The 20304-nt window shown below is 37.2% G+C and overlaps 1 protein-coding gene across 1 annotated transcript in view; it reads right to left on the bottom strand.

The window, feature by feature from the left end:
- The window catches only part of LOC128217479 (uncharacterized), a 39927-nt gene that overhangs the window by 7803 nt on the left and 11820 nt on the right, over positions 1 to 20304 (bottom strand). Inside the window, exons 6-25 of the mRNA XM_052924634.1 lie at positions 19351 to 19555; positions 18992 to 19047; positions 17416 to 17550; positions 14479 to 14562; positions 13724 to 13843; positions 12161 to 12353; positions 11639 to 11826; positions 11098 to 11395; positions 10606 to 10814; positions 9735 to 9994; positions 8968 to 9079; positions 8563 to 8691; positions 6989 to 7094; positions 5258 to 5443; positions 4648 to 4850; positions 3401 to 3666; positions 2725 to 2812; positions 2213 to 2374; positions 1660 to 1861; positions 570 to 710 (exon numbers count right to left, since the gene is read on the bottom strand). Of these exons, the coding sequence (XP_052780594.1) occupies positions 570 to 710; positions 1660 to 1861; positions 2213 to 2374; positions 2725 to 2812; positions 3401 to 3666; positions 4648 to 4850; positions 5258 to 5443; positions 6989 to 7094; positions 8563 to 8691; positions 8968 to 9079; positions 9735 to 9994; positions 10606 to 10814; positions 11098 to 11395; positions 11639 to 11826; positions 12161 to 12353; positions 13724 to 13843; positions 14479 to 14562; positions 17416 to 17550; positions 18992 to 19047; positions 19351 to 19555 (3343 nt within the window). The remainder of the gene's footprint in view (positions 1 to 569; positions 711 to 1659; positions 1862 to 2212; positions 2375 to 2724; positions 2813 to 3400; positions 3667 to 4647; positions 4851 to 5257; positions 5444 to 6988; positions 7095 to 8562; positions 8692 to 8967; positions 9080 to 9734; positions 9995 to 10605; positions 10815 to 11097; positions 11396 to 11638; positions 11827 to 12160; positions 12354 to 13723; positions 13844 to 14478; positions 14563 to 17415; positions 17551 to 18991; positions 19048 to 19350; positions 19556 to 20304) is intronic.

The following is a 20304-nucleotide window of genomic DNA, read 5'->3' as shown; positions in this document are numbered from 1 at the left end:
TTGTCTTTGCATCTACATGGGGGACATACTAGTATATCATTCCTCGTTAACGTTTAACCATGTTTATAAATCACATTCGGTGGAACAAAAAGACTAGGGTAATAAATACATAAACACAGTATTTTATTCAAGATAAAGAACTAAGTCCTGGTTAATCTTCACCTAATGCACCAGTCAATTGTTACCACGCCCCCACCTCCAGGTCCAGGGGTATACCGGGGATAGCTGGGGAAATGGGCCGTGTTTTTACCTTCTGGGCAGCCCTGCCCGGAGTGCCGACTGAATGGGCAGTTTATAGCGCCGAAAATAGCGGAGAATGTGCATTACCTAGGATATTCTCGGGGTGCGGGGGAATTTGGTTGGCTGGACCGAAAGTCAAAGTCTCCGCTGATCTCCGGAACTTGTGGGTTATGGTTACAATTGACTGGTTCATTTAAAGGAATCGTCAATAGTTTTCGTAAGCCGATCATTTGGATATCAGTGTGTCACAAGTGCATTGCAAAATTACGCTATATTTTTAATCTTAAAAATTAAATTTGATTTCTGATGCAAAGAATAGATGAACTTACCCGTATTCGTTACAATGCCAACATCGAGGAAAACGTAAGTGTTTTGTCCGGTTCCCAGTGTATCATTAAACGCGGGTGTGTAGACAACCCCCTTGTCGTTGACTGATGGTTCCACGCACAACACGTTTCTCCCTGGCGAGCCTGTGTTGTTGTAATAGGGGAGGTGTCAAATTACGCCAAGGAACTCATACAATTGACACGTTGACATGTAAGCCGGAATAATAATAACCCTAAATCCCCTCTTTTACCAGAAATATTTACGCTCGAACGCGTTTGAATTATGGTGTTTTCCATAAACAATAAAGGTATATTATTAAACCTGCACTCTCACAGATTCAACGATTTGAAAACTTTAAAAAAAAACTTGTCTTGGAATTAGCCAATATTCGCGTAAATATATGAAAACAGGTGATATAAGACTACTCACAAAAGATCAGATCGCAGGTTTTCATACTTCCTTCCGAAAATTAATGTTTTATGGCTAAACGCGTTACTAACAAAAACATAAATCTTTGAACTAAAATGTACAAATCTGCGATCTATTTTTTGTCAGCAGTCTTATATGACTGGTTTACATGCATGGTCACATAAATTAGCTCGTTCCAAGACAAAAAAGATATACGTTATCACAACGTTCAATCTGTGAGAGTGCAGCTTTTAGTTCACAAAATGTAATTTAAAAAAGCAGTTATCGAATGCCTTTCCTCCATTATACATTGAACCGTGTGTTCAGAACTTTATCTAAGTTAAAGACGTTGTTAGCATCATCGTTTTAAGAATCAAATCGTTACTGCTCTGGAAGTTTAATGGATATATTAGTGATCTGCTGTAAATATACCAAGATTTTAGACAACTTCGCTTCTTTATATTAAAATATATTAGCACATCATCAATAGTTCAGTTTAAAATTTAATGAAAATGTCATTGATCACGTTCTTAACTTTAACAAAGTTCAGAACAATCGCCCCCATTGTCTTATAAAATAATACATTGGAAACTACAGACATAATTCAGATAGCAAAGACTTTAACGAAGCCTGTGCTAAGCGGTCTTTAAACACAAGTTAGATTTAAACAGAAACCTAGCCTACCAATAACTCTGACATCGTTGACTGTCATGCACGCTGACGTGCCGTCTGTCGGTAGTTCGACGTCAAAGAGGAATTTGGACGAGGAGTAGGCTGGAATGGTTACCGTCACGTTCAACGTTAGGTTTTGACCAATCAACATTGGTATAACGTTTGGCTGAGGGAACAGGCTGATGAGGGTTGTATTAGCCACAACGGCTGTTTGCTACAAGATACAAGTATTAAACAGGTTTTAATAACTTAGTGTACACGTCCACTGAGTCATTCCATCAAGTTCTGTGAATTTGCTGGTTAGATTAGAATATTATTGTTATTAAACATGATAAAATGATAATTGAAATGTATAGGATAGTGACACTAACGCTTAATTAAGGTATTTTAAGGCAAAGCCGCAGTATTCAACCCGACGCCAGTGTATGGCAGGTGAATGGAGTTTGAACTATGGAGCAGGTGCATGGAGTTCGAACTTTTTAATGAATTTAATGATGTTTTAAATTAAAAGCAAAACATTAAAAAAATGCACAACAGAAAATCACATACTCATTACACTACTTACCGAATATTTGTCTACGAAGTTTACAAGGTCCGCCACAGTAAGGCTGAACGTACCAACGGTAACGGTCGACGTAAACGTCCTAACGGAGCCCGACACTTGAACCACGTCATTTACCGCCGCCAAACCATTCGGTACCACGCGAACATATACCGCAAACCTCACCTAAAGGCACAGAAATATAACATGAAATGTAAGAAAATCCGCTTACCGCTCATTCTGTATTGCAACAGGATAATTAGCGGCAACCCAGTACTTGTCTTTCGTACATTGATCAAAAACCAACAGCTGACAAGAGACAAACACATACTTTAATTATAAAAGACGAAAAACACACTAAAACTCAGATGCTAGCATTGTTGCCTTAAACCGTATGTTTGTTGCTTGCATAATCGCAATTTAATTTAATATGACAATACTTAAAATCGGATATTTTTAAAAAAATTCGATTTATAAAGTATTTTTCTATTGGACAATTATAGAATGTTGATGAAAAATATATGATTTAAGTTAACCGTATTTTCTTCCTCGTCTCCAGGGTATATAGGTTTGGAACACACGTAGCTCAGAGCGAATGTTGCGGTGTCGTAGTATGTCCCTCCTCTGAAGTTAGTTAAACGCATTTTGCTTAACTAAAACAATAATTAATGTTCTCGTTCAAAACCATGCATACACATTAAAATAGACTTCTTTCTGTTGTTCATAGTAATCTTCGACATATCTTTGTTTTACAAATCGTTCGGGTACAGAAAATCTGTCTTGAACATTGACACAAATTTAATCTAAAAATGATGATGAATGGAAGGATATCATATTTCAAGCGTATTTCAATATCAATGTACCAATTGCTGTGCTATTTGAGGGAAGAGCTTCTTTGTTATAAAATGTAGTCTAATCAATACAGCATTTATACTCCTTCTTTCTGCAGCAGATAACAACTATACTTGAAACAAAAAGTCGATTATTTGAGAACATAATAAATTTGTTTAACATGCATATACATATTGAACTGTAATTCTCTTTTGATGAATTTTTAAGTTAAAGGTTTAAAAATCCATACAGTCAATCCTTTATTCCTTTAAGCATATAACGCTGCCTATTGAAATGGTTTATTAAAGAAAGCACACAATGAGAAATAATAAAAGAAGCAAGTAAAATACTTGGTCCTTTCCCAAGGTATTTAATACATACAAAGACGTCAGAAGCGGGTCCATGTCCTTATCGACACACGGCACATTGGCTCCCGCAGAGACAATTGCAGCGTCGCATATCTCCAACTTCCCTACGTCGCCTGAAGGTATGCCGAAAGAGACCTCTATATCGTACTCGGAATTCTCCGGGATAACGATGTCCATCATGACCTTTCTGACCTCCCCGAATGTGACGTCAGTAGAGTTGTCTCCCCCAGCTATCTCCCCCATGGACATGCTTGCGCTCACAGGGCCGTGTGTCTCGCTCTGAAGTGAACAACATTTTAATATCTTTCTTTAAAACGTTTGATATTGGATGTAAACACGTCACATATTTCCTGTTATCACTTGCTATATCACTCCGCATCCTTGTAAATGATTTAAGTGTAAAGAAATAATTGCTTAATTGGTAATATTCCAGCAAGCCATGCTTTCGTTTAATGTTTAAATTTATTTCGGGTATCTGCAATGCATGTATTGCGGGAAAAGACATTTGTCAATTTACGGAATATACAATCAGCACCGGTAATATAGGTCTGTTGTTTTGTTATTTTTTCACAGGAAAAAAACAACATGTGATTAAAGCGATCTGACACGTTTCATCATTTAGCTCATAATTGTATTCCACTCGACCAGGGACTATGTCAGTAGGCTCGCCAAGAGTGCTTGCAAATTTACTCGTTTCAAGAATAAAGTATTGTATCATAATTTAATTATGACGACTCGCGCCAGGTTCTACTGTATATGTATAATATGACGTTGCTTGTCATGAGTTTGTAATATAATAACCGTTCAGTATTTTTTTATAATATACTAGTATAATATAACTTGACATTTACATAATTTCCCTCATTAATTTACCGTCAAAACATTTAACGCAAAATGTATACAGACTTATTTTTTGCGACAAACGTACTATCAGAAAAAATATTACAGTAGTTGTATTGTATTATCTACTCTTAAGGCGTGCATTGTAGCCTTTTCATAAACTCGTTTCATTTTGAGTGGTATATTGCAACTCATGTACTATCTTATATATGTGTTAGAAGTATAACGCACATTTTATTTTTAATTAACTGAGCTGAAATGAAAATACGGATAGAGATAGTACTGACATTGGCCTTGAAATTTAGTGAATCAAGAAACGGCTCGTCACTTTTTTGCTTAACCATCAATATTTTGTTTTTATGTATATTTCATGAAATAAACGGAGTAGCATATTTAGTCATACCCTTCAATGAAACTAACCTGAGTAATAGAGACATAGCTATCAGTTGTTGTGACGGACATGGACCAGCTGAGCGCGCTCGTCTTAGCGGTGTTGACGTAAGCCGTGGCAGTATAGCCGTACGTTGAAGGCACGGCGTTAGGATTTGCACGGACTACCACTTCTATCTGTACCGAGTCGTGGTCCATCAGGCCGTTAGAAGTCATAACTCCACTAGAGTCGCCTGAAAAACATTCGTTCACACGACCATATTTATACTCCGTTAAAGCTTCGATGAAACAAGTAAAATCATTCACGATGATGCAGTAAAAGAACACGAAATTATACTTCTTTAAGTTGTCGTGGAAGCTATTTATCAGCGTTGTAAGTTGACTATTCGAAAGAAACTTTTCAAGAAATGAGTATCGATATAGATATTGAATATTGTAGAACTGCGTTGTATGGACACATTTTGTCAGTACACTAATAATCGTGCATCCTAGGTTCTTTGAACTTCACTAACAATTCACTGACCAAATGTTTTCTTTCACTGTTAAACCGAAATACTAAATCATTCAATATTAAAACAACCGAACAAACATCTGCACAAAAACAATGAGTACCACCATACATATTTGCTCTATATAGTACCGTAATTTGTTATGTGGCCGAGGTAAGCAGTGACAGACTCGAAACCCACGTTTCCGGGCCAATACGTCGTTGTCCTAGTTACAAGAGAGTCTGATATACAGGGCATATGAAGACCTGCAGCGACTACTCGCACAGAGCAGATGTGAAGATTGGGGTCAAGGGAAGTGGCCACTACTGTCACATCCGCTGTAAGGAAAATTCAGTTTTATAACAAAATTGGACATTCGATACGGATTTTATCAAGCGTTTTCACCTAAAATGATAAGTTATTTTACAAATTATTTAACGAGTTAATAACAACGCGACTTTGTAACGCGGACAATCGTCAAGTAAAGTTGAAGCAAAACTCTTCATATTTTGATGTTAATAATATGTACGGAATGTGTATCTATATATCTTGGAAAATACTAAAATAGCACAATGTAAAATAATGTGATTTACTTTAAAACCATTACAAAAACGACCTTTGACAGAAAATAAGACAAACGAATACAATGTAAAGCAAGATTCAATTTCAAACTGCCTTAACATAACGCGCATATGTTTTTATGCAGATTTTAGTGTAACAAACTCAACTCCTGATAACGCCACACGTTAATTTTCAAAAACAATTACAAAGAAACATTGCATTTAGATTAAAGTTAGGAAATGTTTGGTTTTGTTCGCCTCGCTTTGAAGTGCTCTTAACGCATAGTTGTCAGGACTTTATTCTTTACAGTAGCTTACGTCGGTCAAAGTCTGGGCCCATATTTACTAACGTGTTGAGTTTGTGCCGAATTTGTGAGTCAAGCTCAGAAAATTGAGTGCTTCAACGTTTCAAAACGACTTAGTATAAGTGTCTTTTTGACAAAAGATGTTGACATGGCCCCAATATCACCAACATACCAATATCACCAACATACCAATATCACCAACATACTTAATTCAAATCTAAATCTCAATCTCAACTCATTTTCCTTTTTAACAGCAACATCTTTAAAAAAAAACACATATGCTTATACTCTCTTTTACAGCGTATTTTCTCATAGAATGTGATGATTAAAACATAATCATAGGCAATATTTCACAGACAACTAATTCTAGAGCAAAAAATGAACTCAAGTAACCAAGATTTGTACTTAATTACTTTTCTTTATATAGAATAACTTTTCAATGACAACACTTATAATTCAACATATTCTATGCGAGAATGACCCTTTAAAATAGTGAAAATATGTATGATTTTGAATAACCTTTGAAGTTATTATGAATTAAGCGTTGAGTGTAAGATTGTGTATTTTTTTGGTGATATTTGGGCCTGATTGTAGAACAGTTTATGTTTAACAGATACAGGAACCTTTAGAATGATTGCTGTACTAAGAGCAAATTGACAATAAAATGAAAATATGTATCTCTAGTCGGAGTCACAAATCCAGACTCAAGATGTTACTGTATACAGACACAGGCTATAACCTAAACACCAATGGCAACCTTGTCCATGCCTTTATTGAACAAGCGGCGTTAATCGAACCCGTTGAGGAACTGCGAGCGGCAGACGATATAACAACAGCTTCTCGGACATGCACGTCGTCATTGCGTTTTCTGTCTTTATTTTTTTGCATGTTACCGGCGCCGAGTCATATGACCGGCCTCCGCCAACCTAACGTATGTGGGTAGTATAGGAATGCAGTGGCCTAGTGGGTAGTGATATTGTCATTAATATTAGAATGAACAATCTGAAATAGTACAAACCTGAACTGGAGCGGTTTATTTTGAGAGTTATTGTGTCAGTCTTGGCGAGACCTCCAGGCAGCGGATTGTAGCTTGTATTTTGGCTGTATACGCCGAAGGATACAGACTGCAGAAAGTGGAGACTTCACAATAATGGGATAGCAACTTTATCATCACATAAAGGAAATGTATATTTTTAGATTTAATGAATGAACATTGCTTCACTTCTTAATTCATTATAATATTTCTTAAATATTGTACTGAGGTTTCTTTTCGTATTTTTGACGAAATGGACTTCAACATTTAAGAACGGAAAAAAACTCACAAACTTTCATTTTACATGACAGTTAAATTCTTAACATGATTGCTGGGGGAAAATAGTCTGTTTACAAAAAAACGTGGCCATTACGACTTTGTCAATATATATATATACTTATAATGACTTAGTTTACTGGTGATTGTTTATGAAACAATTTATCAATACAAATTGTAATAAGGCCTAAAAAAAATTGTTTGGTTAGGGTTACATCCTTTTCAAAAATAGGTAGGGTAGGTAGGCTTTTTTAAAAAAAAAAATTTATTAGGCTTTATATAAGAATGTCATTTTCATCATTGGAGAATGGTGTTAAAGTTATCTTCTATATAAGCAATTAAGGTTTTAAACTACATATTGAAAAGCAAAAAAAAAAAAGAATATATTTTTTTTTTTTCAAACTGACTATAAAAACGTTAGGGTCGGCGCCTATTCCGTAGGTAGGGTCGGGTAACCCGAACCAAATGTATTTTTTTTTAGGCCTAAGAACAAAGACCAAAACAAATCGGCAAACAACAGTTCTTGAATTAAATACGAAACCAAATACTCGTACTTGCCTTACTCCAAAGAAAACTCTGTTTAGATAACTTGATTGAGCTGACTTCTTATTCAGAATACAACTAATAGTAACTACACCACCCATTTACCGAGGTATTGAAATTTTAAACGAGCAAGAATCAGTAGTAACTGTTAAATGCCGTTTTGTCTTGCTATATAGTAGGGTGTGTTATTTTGAAATATCGTTGATATTTATCAGCACGTTACGTTTTGCACGGTAGCTTCTTTTATGAGAATTAATGCAAACTATAATGCAAAGAAAGAAAACTGTCCCAAATATTTTCAAGAAAACATATATTTTACATACAATATACATATACAACAAGAGGTTCATGCAAGCTTACCACGAGACCATACAAAATTACACACTGACAACAATTATACCGATACTCTATAACTTACATCGTTATCGGCCTGTAATGTGAGTGATCGTGAGAAAGTGCATAATGATCAGAAATAACAAAATCATATTTATAATGATTGTGTTTGAATACACAATATATTATTAGATATAAGAATGTCCCTATACTGTAATTTCCGATTCCGGAGTTCAAATGGCGTTATTTAAATACAGAAACCCAAATTTGCTGAGCTAAAAACGCACCAATAGTTCTACAACCCTCAACATTTCTCAATAATGGTCAGTCTGTTAATTGAAACAAAGGTCTCTTATGTTTTTAACATATCAATTGTATGCCACAAATTGCCTATTGGGAATACTCACAGGTCCAACTTCGACTCCCCTCGTGGCATCGACCTTAAGCTGCCCCACCCACAGTTGGGTGCTGGAGTAGAGAAGCCCCGTTGATACATAGTGGGACGACAAGTCGGTCACCTCTGGGACGTCCTTTATCTGTGGTCCGGACGAGGCGGTAAGATTGTTCCATATTAGTATGAATTATAAAATATCTTACAAGTGTGTTAAATCATAGACTTACGGTTTTAGTAAGAAGTGTGATCTATCAAATAAAGAAAAACCGAAGAAAATAACCCACCCGCTTCTTCCTGTATCAATAAACATAAAGTATAAAATTATATTGTTACATCACTGTTCGGCCTTGATGGTTTTGACATTCACAAACTCCTTTGAAAGCTGATATAAAACTAATGAGACGTATGTGTTGTTTACCCGAAAATATATAGAAAACATCGTCTCGTCTTCTGTATCGTTGGTGCTCATTTCGACGTTACACATGTTCCCCAAGGTCAGCTTTGCCCGATCGTTGTATTTGTCCTTAAACCTGCAGATGTCATAAAGCATTCTCTTTAACCAAATGATTAACGAAACAAACACCAAGCGCTTTTCAGCCGCCTGTATATCGAAGTCATCCTTGACGTATAACTCACTTTTTGATAAACACTCGTTTTCATACAGTTTGTATTGTCCAATTAAAATAGACGAAAAGTATCGATAAAAATGAGGATACAAATAAACTAATTCGAGTAATTAAGCATCTGTGACAGTTTCATTTATTGGACAATAACGTCATGAAATGTCCAACAGCGAACTAATACTATCAAACTTTCGAACATAACATACACGCATTTAAGATAAGCTGTTATGCATGAGTTGAGTGTAGCACCATGGCGTTCTTACTATGGCTTTAAATGTCTATAAAACTACGGACACAATCCCAGTGACCCTCAGAGTGTAATGATTTGGATCAATAAGCAAGACAGCAAACTGAAGAAAAAAACTTAACATATAAAATTAACAGTAAGACCGTGAAGGTAGAAACTGGGATTATAGCAAACACGTTGTAAGCCGGAATTATGACTGTGACTGAAGATATGAAATGACTTAAAGTACTTATTTCTACATCTCACGGATCAGTCTACTATTTTAAATAGTGTTTCCATAAGAATTGTTGTCATTTGCATCGGTCAAATACTTACTGGGAAAGGTATTGCATTTTCTTGTTATACCACTCTGGTGACATACAGGGCATGTTCTTTCCGTTTTTGACAATATCAACTCGGCACACATGCATCAACGATGTATCTGTACTGGTCGGCATGATGAACTCCATATCGAATTCGTCATATGTCGTGTTACGTGAAGTCATCATGGTGACGTCAATGCGCGAGTTTCCGTTCACATTGATATCGTCAATACCGTTCCAGTATTCCATTAAGAAGTTAGGAGCTGTCAGGTTCTGGAAACGATATGCAAAGAATGGAACTATCAGCAAGAATTTCACTTCAATTAAATCGAACAGAAAATCAAGTACGAATGTAAGTAATTAAGGATTGATTCTTATTTGTGTGCGTTCTTGCAGTATGAACGCTCGGCCGCAATTTTCCATATCCATGAACTAGCGGTTCATGGAAAATATGGAAATATTAATGTAAATATTATAAAAATGAATTGTCTTCAATACGTTAGGCGGCATTAACTGATCTGGTCTTATTATTTGAAAACATTGACATTTTTTGTTGACATATGTGGCGTGGTCTGCGAAATCGAATCCTGATTTATACAAGCGATTGATGTGAACACTTATAACAATGTGTTTCATTTGAATTAAAGATTAATAAATATGGAACTTGCACTCAATTGTCTGCTTATGAGACGCACTATTTTGTAAGAATGAACGTGCCAGTTCGACCTCTTCAGAACTCCTTTTCGCAAAAGATGTCACACATACTAAACTCACTGTATTTCACAAGACAAGTGTTTTTTTCGCATCAATATATTTTTTAAATGTATATTAAACCTGCTTTTAATATGAAAGAATGTTTTTCATAATCAAAACAAAGGAAATACCGATATGGGAAGAACCGATTGATTCTGAGTCAGAGTAACGGTACTGTCGAATATGTTGATAAAACTTCCGCCCACGGAGACCCCGAAAGTCACGGTGTGAGAACTGGATATGGCTGCATCCGGGCTGTCAGCCAATGGTCGGAACACGGCTTCAACAATAATGTCTCCAGAGTCAGGTCCTAGAGACTTCCCCAAGTTGGTTATGTAGCCTGTGCAAAACAAACAGAGGCACCCGGTGAATCAATGGAAACACGTGGTCGTTTGATCACATGTTACCTCAAACAAATGAAAATATATGGCCAGGATTAAGATCAAACATCAAAATTAGATTCATTTAGTAAATTTTCTCCCCACTACAACCAGATTATGTATACTTTAATTTTATTTTTTTTGTGCTATTTGTGCATAACCGGAAACATATTTTTTGGTCCAAAAACATAAGCGGTCCTTTAAAAGCGAAAAAAAGAAAGAAATGCAGTATTATTGTATTACCCATATCGACTTTGGCGGTATCGGGCTCACTAGACAATGGATCAACCGACGAAAACTCTGTGATCATTTCAGACGTTCTGTGGCAAGGCATATTTTCGCCGATAAAAGTGACCTTCAGGGAGCACACTGAGAAAATGGGGAAATCAGTGGCATTTCGTGGGGCAAGGGCTTCCAATACGTAATGGGAAGCTACTGCAGACACTGGGACGGAGATGTTATAAACGATTGAAAACGGTTCGCCTATGGTCGCACTAGTTAGGTCTATTCCTGGTGTAGCGGAGTTAAGAGTTGGATTGGACTGAAACAAATGTGAAATATCGTATTTATAACAGCAATTTATGGCATAGTGACTGGTAAAGCTTCGTCTTCAAACCGATGACAACAGTACGCAAACTTAAAAGGTCAAAGTTGTTAAAGGGTTTTCATCGACTGTTATAAGACTATAAATAACAACACCATTTTAAAAATTAATAATTTGGTATACTTGTATAGCAATGCATCAATGATTACAGACAATTGGTTATCAAAACAATAAGCTTACCAGTCCAGTTGTAGCTGCCGCCGAGATGGTGAACTCCCCATTGCCTACCCAGAAGTTCTGGGAGTCCACTTCTAGTGCAAACCCGAGGCCAATTGTTTGACCAACCTTTGTAGCGTCGGGATACAGGTGGGCGATAAAGTCCACGGATATAAGACTTTCAGAAAGCACATGGACTTCGTCTCTTGAACCTGGGGAATACATAACGGTGTGCATGTATCGGGAATATATTTTTTCCACTACAACATTGACCTGGCGTTGGTTGATTGCAACTCTGCTTACCGATATTTTTATTTGGACTGTATAAGCAATATTATTTTTGTATGAATGGTATTGTCGGATCGATCAAGGTATCGATGATTGCACACGTTTCCCCGGAATGACTTTCAATCGATAGCTGATATTGTTTCGGGACTAAGAAATCAATACGGAGCTTCACTGAATGATAGATACAACAAACAATAGAAAATAAAATCCTAGTTGTCACATCGCACTATATCATCAAAGTCCTACTAGTATATATACCTTTGTTTAACAGTTTCCCAAAGTTAACTTCTCCTACTGCATTCCCTATGGCTTGTTGTTCCTCCTTTAACCCAGTAGTCACCTGGCCATAATTGTTTCCGCACTGAAAGTTCGGGCCGAAGTCCGACTCGCTGAAAGTTGGCTGAACCCAGCACACTGACATCAGTCCAACCTCGTCCGCGGGCGTGAAAATCTAGGAAAATGTAAAAAGTATATTATGGAGGAATAAAGCCATGTATTGCATTATATACGTCTGAGTAGGGATATTTGAGTACGTCTGAATAGAGACATGCGAGAGGTTGCAAACCACCATGTGAACGTGTAACTGAACATGTAGCTTCACGTACAGATAAAATTACTTCAAAAATCATGTTTAATTAATGTGTACGCGTCCATTGACCTATTTCTGAAGAAGATGTTTCCCATGTGACTTTGTTTTGTTTGAACCTTTCATCTAGCACGAGCCTACTCATACCTACGCGTGACTTTATTTCGTTAGTACCGACCATCTAGCACGAGCCTATTCATACATACGCGTGACTTTATTTCGTTAATACCGTTCATCTAGCACGAGCCTACTCATACATACGCGTTTCTTTATTTCGTTAATACCGTCCATCTAACACGAGCCTACTCAAACCTACGCGTGACTTTATTTCGTTAATACTGTTCATCTAACACGAGCCTACTCAAACCTACGCGTGGCTTTATTTCGTTAATACCGTTCATCTAGCACGAGCCTACTCAAACCTACGCGTGACTTTATTTTGTTAATACCGTTCATCTAGCAAGAGCCTACTCATACTTACGCGTGACTTTATTTCGTTAATACCGTCCATCGAGCACGAGCCTTCTCATGCCTAAGCGTGACTTTATTTCGTTTATACCGTCCAGCGAGCACGAGCCTACTCATACCCACGCGTGACTTTATTTCGTTAATACCGTTCATCGAGCACGAGCCTACTCATACCCACGCGTGACTTTATTTCGTTAATACCGTTCATCGAATATGAGCCTACTCATACCTAGGAGTGACTTTATTTCGTTAATACCGTTCATCGAGTATGAGCCTACTCATACCTAGGAGTGACTTTATTTCGTTAATACCGTTCATCGAGCACGAGTCTTCTCATACCTATATATAACGTATACTTCAAATTGAACATCTGTCCTTAGTTTAAACTTATTTATTTTACAACGATTGTGAAAATCAACATTACAACATTATATTAATCACTCTCGTTGGCACGGTATTACGCGAGAGAGTGGTCTTGTGTTGTGGGGGAAACCGGAGTACCCGGAGGAAACCCTCTTGTCGGGCTTGGTGACCACAAACCAAACTCACATGCGCCAAGGCCGGGAATCGAACCCGGGTCGTCTAGGTGAGAAGCGAGTGCGCTAACCACTGCGCTAAGCGGACAACCTCTGTCCTTCATACTGACAACACACTTTCAACTTGACAACGTACGCATACCTTGATGCTCCTACTAGTTATTATGTGCAACCTCTCTATTAATGGTGGTACCCCTTATGTGCCAAAACATCATCTACTCGTGTATTTACCTGAAGAACGTAATCTCTCATGGGGAAGGGTATGAACATGTCAATAGTTCCTTCAAAACTCGTTCCCAGAGCGATATTGACTGGCATGGTGACGTTGAACTCGGGGAGCGTATCCACTGTCTGTAATGTAATATAATACACCCTTACTGACCTAGAATATACATGAATACACCATACAGTTCAGCACGTTGGTTCGAACTCGCTTGGCTCGATTTCCTCGTTGGCTCGAACTGGGTGTATAGGGTCGATTTCTTTCTACAGAAGGGAAGCAGTTTAACTTGGCTAGAACTTCCCGAGGCCTGAGGTATTTTCGCCGGTCCCTTTAGTTCGAGCCAACGGGGTTCGACTGTGTTTTACTTCTCGTTTTACTTATCATTTCTATTTATACTTTTTACCGACATACTTTTTGAAATTGTATATGAATCGTTTGTTATATTGTGTCGATTATATGTATTATTTATGCGTTGTTACTTTCATGATGTCTGGTTTGTTCTACAGATGAATCAGCGAATTTAAACAGACTATGATTATTTAAGCCATTTAAACTATACGGAAACCCGAAACGGGAATATGCTTTTTTGTTTTTCCGATGCGTGACAAGATACATCAAAAATGCATTAAAATAATCGGCCGCATCAAAATGTTTGAGATGAATAAGATCAAATGCCGATTTCATAATATGATACTAGTCTAAAAACGCTGGAAATGTCAAGCGTGCCTACAAACGTGGCTATAGAAAGGTTGACTTATCTCACCATGTTTCCATCGACGATGGCATCGAAGGAGGCCTGGCCAACCCAGATGTAGCTTTCTTGTAGGAACTCTGCACCAGCGCTCACCTGGTAAAACGTACAAGACAATTCTGGCAAAGGAACCATCATATACATGCAATACGCTCTCCTCCAGAGTACGATACTAACTGTCTATTTGTGATTAAGAGTTAAGACTATTGTAATATCAAGCGCAACATTATCACGGCACCATGCTCAACGAACTATAATATTGTTATTTTGTAAAGCATTTATAAACTATTTCTAGTTTATTTATATGATATAAAAAGTAAAAGATTGATTCCTTCTGTTTATGTTTCACTCTTGACTTTTGTATAGTCTGATAACTTTGTTGTGGACAAGACAACCCGGGAACGTTACACATATAAGATAAAATCGTGTTCACCAATATCTGAATGCATTGGGCTGATGGTTCAGAACTTGTTTCAAGTTAACAACGTGATAAACGACTTCATTCGTAACTTTAACAGCTAACTATTTAATGATGTGCTCACACATTAAAATATAAACAAGTCCAGCTGTAACACAGTGTGTGTATACCACGTGATAAATTGCGTCATGAATGCTACGTCGGAAGTTAATATTTTGCTTCAAATTAACTGTAACAGATGTCTCGAATCTTGCTAGAAGTAAAGCAGATCGCAAGTGTATTGATTAAATTTCTTGATCAGTAACGATTTGAAAGTAAACAACGATGTCGTTAACAACGTTGTTAACTTCAACAAAGTCCTAAACAACCGCCTCATTCTATAATATATTCTCTTCTGGATGGCTGCCTTGGTCAAGACCAAATACTAACCCAGTATGTCCCAATGTCAGTGAAGTATAAGACATAATACTAACCCAGTACGTCCCAATGTCAGTGAAGTACAAGACATAATACTAACACAGCACGTCCCAATGTCAGTGAAGTACAAGACATAATACTAACACAGCACGTCCCAATGTCAGTGAAGTACAAGACATAATACTAACACAGCACGTCCCAATGTCAGTGAAGTACAAGACATAATACTAACACAGCACGTCCCAATGTCAGTGAAGTACAAGACATAATACTAACACAGCACGTCCCAATGTCAGTGAAGTACAAGACATAATACTAACACAGCACGTCCCAATGTCAGTGAAGTACAAGACATAATACTAACACAGCACGTCCCAATGTCAGTGAAGTACAAGACATAATACTAACACAGCACGTCCCAATGTCAGTGAAGTACAAGACATAATACTAACACAGCACGTCCCAATGTCAGTGAAGTACAAGACATAATACTAACACAGCACGTCCCAATGTCAGTGAAGTACAAGACATAATACTAACACAGCACGTCCCAATGTCAGTGAAGTACAAGACATAATACTAACACAGCACGTCCCAATGTCAGTGAAGTACAAGACATAATACTAACACAGCACGTCCCAATGTCAGTGAAGTACAAGACATAATACTAACACAGCACGTCCCAATGTCAGTGAAGTACAAGACATAATACTAACACAGCACGTCCCAATGTCAGTGAAGTACAAGACATAATACTAACACAGCACGTCCCAATGTCAGTGAAGTACAAGACATAATACTAACACAGCACGTCCCAATGTCAGTGAAGAACAAGACATAATACTAACACAGCACGTCCCAATGTCAGTGAAGTACAAGACATAATACTAACACAGCACGTCCCAATGTCAGTGAAGAACAAGACATAATACTAACACAGCACGTCCCAATGTCAGTGAAGAACAAGACATAATACTAACACAGCACGTCCCAATGTCAGTAAAGCACAAGACATAATACTAACACAGCACGTCCCAATGTCAGTAAAGCACAAGACATAATACTAACACAGCACGTCCCAATGTCAGTGAAACACAAGACATAATACTAACACAGCACGTCCCAATGTCAGTGAGCACAAGACATAATACTAACACAGCACGTCCCAATGTCAGTGAAGCACAAGACATAATACTAACACAGCACGTCCCAATGTCAGTGAAGCACAAGACATAATACTAACACAGCACGTCCCAATGTCAGTGAAGCACAAGACATAATACTAACACAGCACGTCCCAATGTCAGTGAAGCACAAGACATAATACTAACACAGCACGTCCCAATGTCAGTGAAGCACAAGACATAATACTAACACAGCACGTCCCAATGTCAGTGAAGCACAAGACATAATACTAACACAGCACGTCCCAATGTCAGTGAAGTACAAGACATAATACTAACACAGCACGTCCCAATGTCAGTGAAGCACAAGACATAATACTAACACAGCACGTCCCAATGTCAGTGAAGCACAAGACATAATACTAACACAGCACGTCCCAATGTCAGTGAAGCACAAGACATAATACAAACACAGCACGTCCCAATGTCAGTGAAGCACAAGACATAATACTAACACAACACGTCCCAATGTCAGTGACGTATAAGACTTAATACTAACCCAGCACGTCCCAATGTCAGTGACCTATACGACTTAATACTAACCCAGTACGTCCCAATGTCAGTGACGTATAAGACATAATACTAACACAGTACGTCCCAATGTCAGTGAAGTACAATATCTAATATTAACCCATTCTTTTTTTATTGTAAACAATAGTTAATTATTTATTTAACAAAAATAAAATCTCCATTGCTACGTATCTTTACGAATGTTTAAGTGTAGGGGACATCGCTGACATATCTGAGTGTGTGCGCGCGCGTGCGCGCGCGCGTGTCTGTGTGTGTGTGTGTGCGTGTGTGCGCGCGGCTGTATGAGTTTGTGTGTGCTTAACCTTAATTATAGAACATCATAGAAATGATATATTATTTAAAGTTGAACATCAATTTGTACTTTACGTGAAGAATAACTGAGAAAAACACCCAACTAACCCAGTACGTCCCACTATCGGTGAAATTGTTTTCTATCATAACAGCCTCGTACGTGATCGTGATTAGCATGTCGTCCCGGGTCGCTGGATCGGCAATTTTCGAGACGTTTCCGAATGCCAAGATAGCTCGGTCAGGCTAGAAAATAATTTTTGATCAGTAGATAATAAAATCACACAAATATAAATCATTATGCTATGCTCTCATTTAAGGATTGATTCATATCTGTTGTGCGTTCATGTAGTATGAACGCTCGGCCGCGATTTTGCATATCCATAAACCGCGCTAGCGGTTTTTGGAAAATATGCAAAATCGCGGCAGAGCGTTCATACTTCATGAAAGCACAAAAAATAAGAATTAATACTTATATTTACATTTTCCCTTTTTATTTGCTTATAATTTTTTTGACCTAATAGTGTTTGAGAACAAGTCTTTAATTACAACAAAGGGAAAAAAACGTGTAGAGCGAATATAAATGGTAAGAGCACTTGTCGCCCTTGGGGTTTTAGCTGGGCGTTCTTTTTATCCTCCGCATAATAAAAAGTCCATAAGTAATTTGCAGAAATAAATAAATAATAAAATATTTTTTTAATCATTTGTTAGTTTCTGTAAAATATGTGGAGGTATTAACGATTTTTGTTGTAATAGGTTCATTTTAATCAAGAGAACTTTCGATACATTTTAACTCCTGTTTTACATATGCATGACCCATGTGAGTGGGCATAAAAATGTGGTCATGGTGATTTAATGGATAACTTCCAGTTCAAGGTAATAATAACGTCATATTTTTTTTTGTCTTTTAACTTTTGCAAATATATTGAAGCGTTGTGATGTACTTGTCGAATTGTCAATATTAAGACGTTTGTTCGAACTCGCGAAAATACATGCCACTTTGACAGTCTCCAATCATTACATGTATTTAAATGTAGACGATGATATCGCCTAATTCTATCGTAGAAAGATAGTTATTGTCTGAATCCGATAATGGATCAATCATTTGTCCTAGAAAGAAATCGCCGAACTCAGAATTATCAGACATGTTTGTTTTGACAGTTGTTGCAGACGAACTGTAGTAAAAACCGCTTCAATTTAATTTGTTTTTATTATTTGTTCAATCCGCGTTCTTTTGTTATCAAATGTAAAATCAAGCATTTTTCAAATTATATTTCTAGAAAATAATGTATTTCATTTAAATTCTTCGTAAAACATCAAAAGAAATATGTAAACAAGCCGGCATTCAACAGAAAATGTGCCCTTCTATATTAAGCAATAAAGTAGATCGTAGTAAGATCACTACGCGCGGTGATTCACCAGCGCCCAATCAGAGCGTTGCTTTCTTGCCATACAACGGTCACGAAAGGTCGACCGGTTCATGCAAAATGAACACAATTTTTATCGTTCAGAAAATGAAGTACGGATGTAAATATTTTAAAATGATTTGGCCACGTTCTGTTTGATATCGAGATGATTTCATAATCTTAAATTTCAAAAACCTGCCCAGATGGTATAAATATATAAAAAATTAACATACAGCACATTTTATTGCAGTTATTATTATATAAGTGGTAGCAAATATTACCTGGTAGATATTACCATACATCGATTCAAGTACCGGCGTATCATTGTAAGAGTGGTCTGAAAAAAACCCACACACTTCATATATTGTAATTTTATCATGAAGGTAGCACACTCATTTATTCCTTTTGCATATAACATTAGCATTTGTTCATCTTTTACCATACTTAACGTGAGGCAATGCGTGCACTTTATTTATACAAATCTGTACTACCCAAGTTATGAATCAAACTTTTATAGATTTGAAATGTTGCTAGAGAGCATCACTAGTAACTAGTGTTTATTTCAATTTCTTACAAATTTCATATACATATAGATTGATCAAAAATTATAACCAAGTGGAAAACTCTTTAACTTGTATACCAAGATTCGTGCTAATGACAACTTTGACGTCATCCAGGATCATGACGGTGACATTGTCGTCTGGCGCGAATAGCTCGACCAACATATCGACAGTAGTATTGGGAAACTCTATCTCCAGCTGAAACTGGACACGTGACCCGACTCGAATCTCGGTCACACTGTTCAGCTGGGTCAGGTTAAAGGTCACGTCTGGCACTGGTGTGTACTGGAATTATGCAGATACACCAAATAAATTGCTTTGAACTTCTAAGATTTACAACTAATGTGAATTGCATACCTATATAAAAAATATGAAGCAAAGTTTATACCTGTAATATACGTTAACTCTTGTTACGGCTTAAGCTGGACCTCGCTTGGGTATTCAGGGGGGACGGGAGGCACTCGGCGTGCGCTCCCTCTCAAATCTTTAATTTTAACTTTTCATGTCAAAATCGGTGTAAATTAGTAAAACACGCCCAAAATGCATCCATTCGAACTAGAAATCGTTAACATTTTCTTGGGGGAATACCCCCAACACACCTGTCAACGGTTTAAACTATCTAAATTTTGGTTCTGAGGGCTAGGCGAATGTCAAAAGTTTATGCCCCTAAGTTACACCCCCTCTAACGTCAATTCCTGGACCAGCCCCTAGACATGATGCCAACGTTAGTCTCAAACAGAATATAAAATATGGAACTCACTTGCAATTTAAGAGCTTATTATTCACTCTATCTTAATATCGTTTAAAATTCTACAAAAAAATGGAACGTTGAGAACCAGGCACCAATTTCTAAAAACTTCTCAAGCCCCTAATAACAGGATTAAGCGGAGTTTACTATTCTTGTATTTTTCTATAAATTGCGTAATATTTATTCTTTTAGACTGTTTATACTTAAAATTGGGACTATTATGTAAATCACCATCGCCGGACACTCGATACACATTTATACTCTATGCTACGTTGTGTATGAAGTG

Source organism: Mya arenaria, chromosome 14 (assembly GCF_026914265.1).
Source record: "Mya arenaria isolate MELC-2E11 chromosome 14, ASM2691426v1".
Taxonomy (NCBI): Eukaryota; Metazoa; Mollusca; class Bivalvia; order Myida; family Myidae; genus Mya; species Mya arenaria.
Note: the sequence above shows the minus strand (reverse complement) of the source record. Positions and strands in the feature narration are given on the sequence as shown.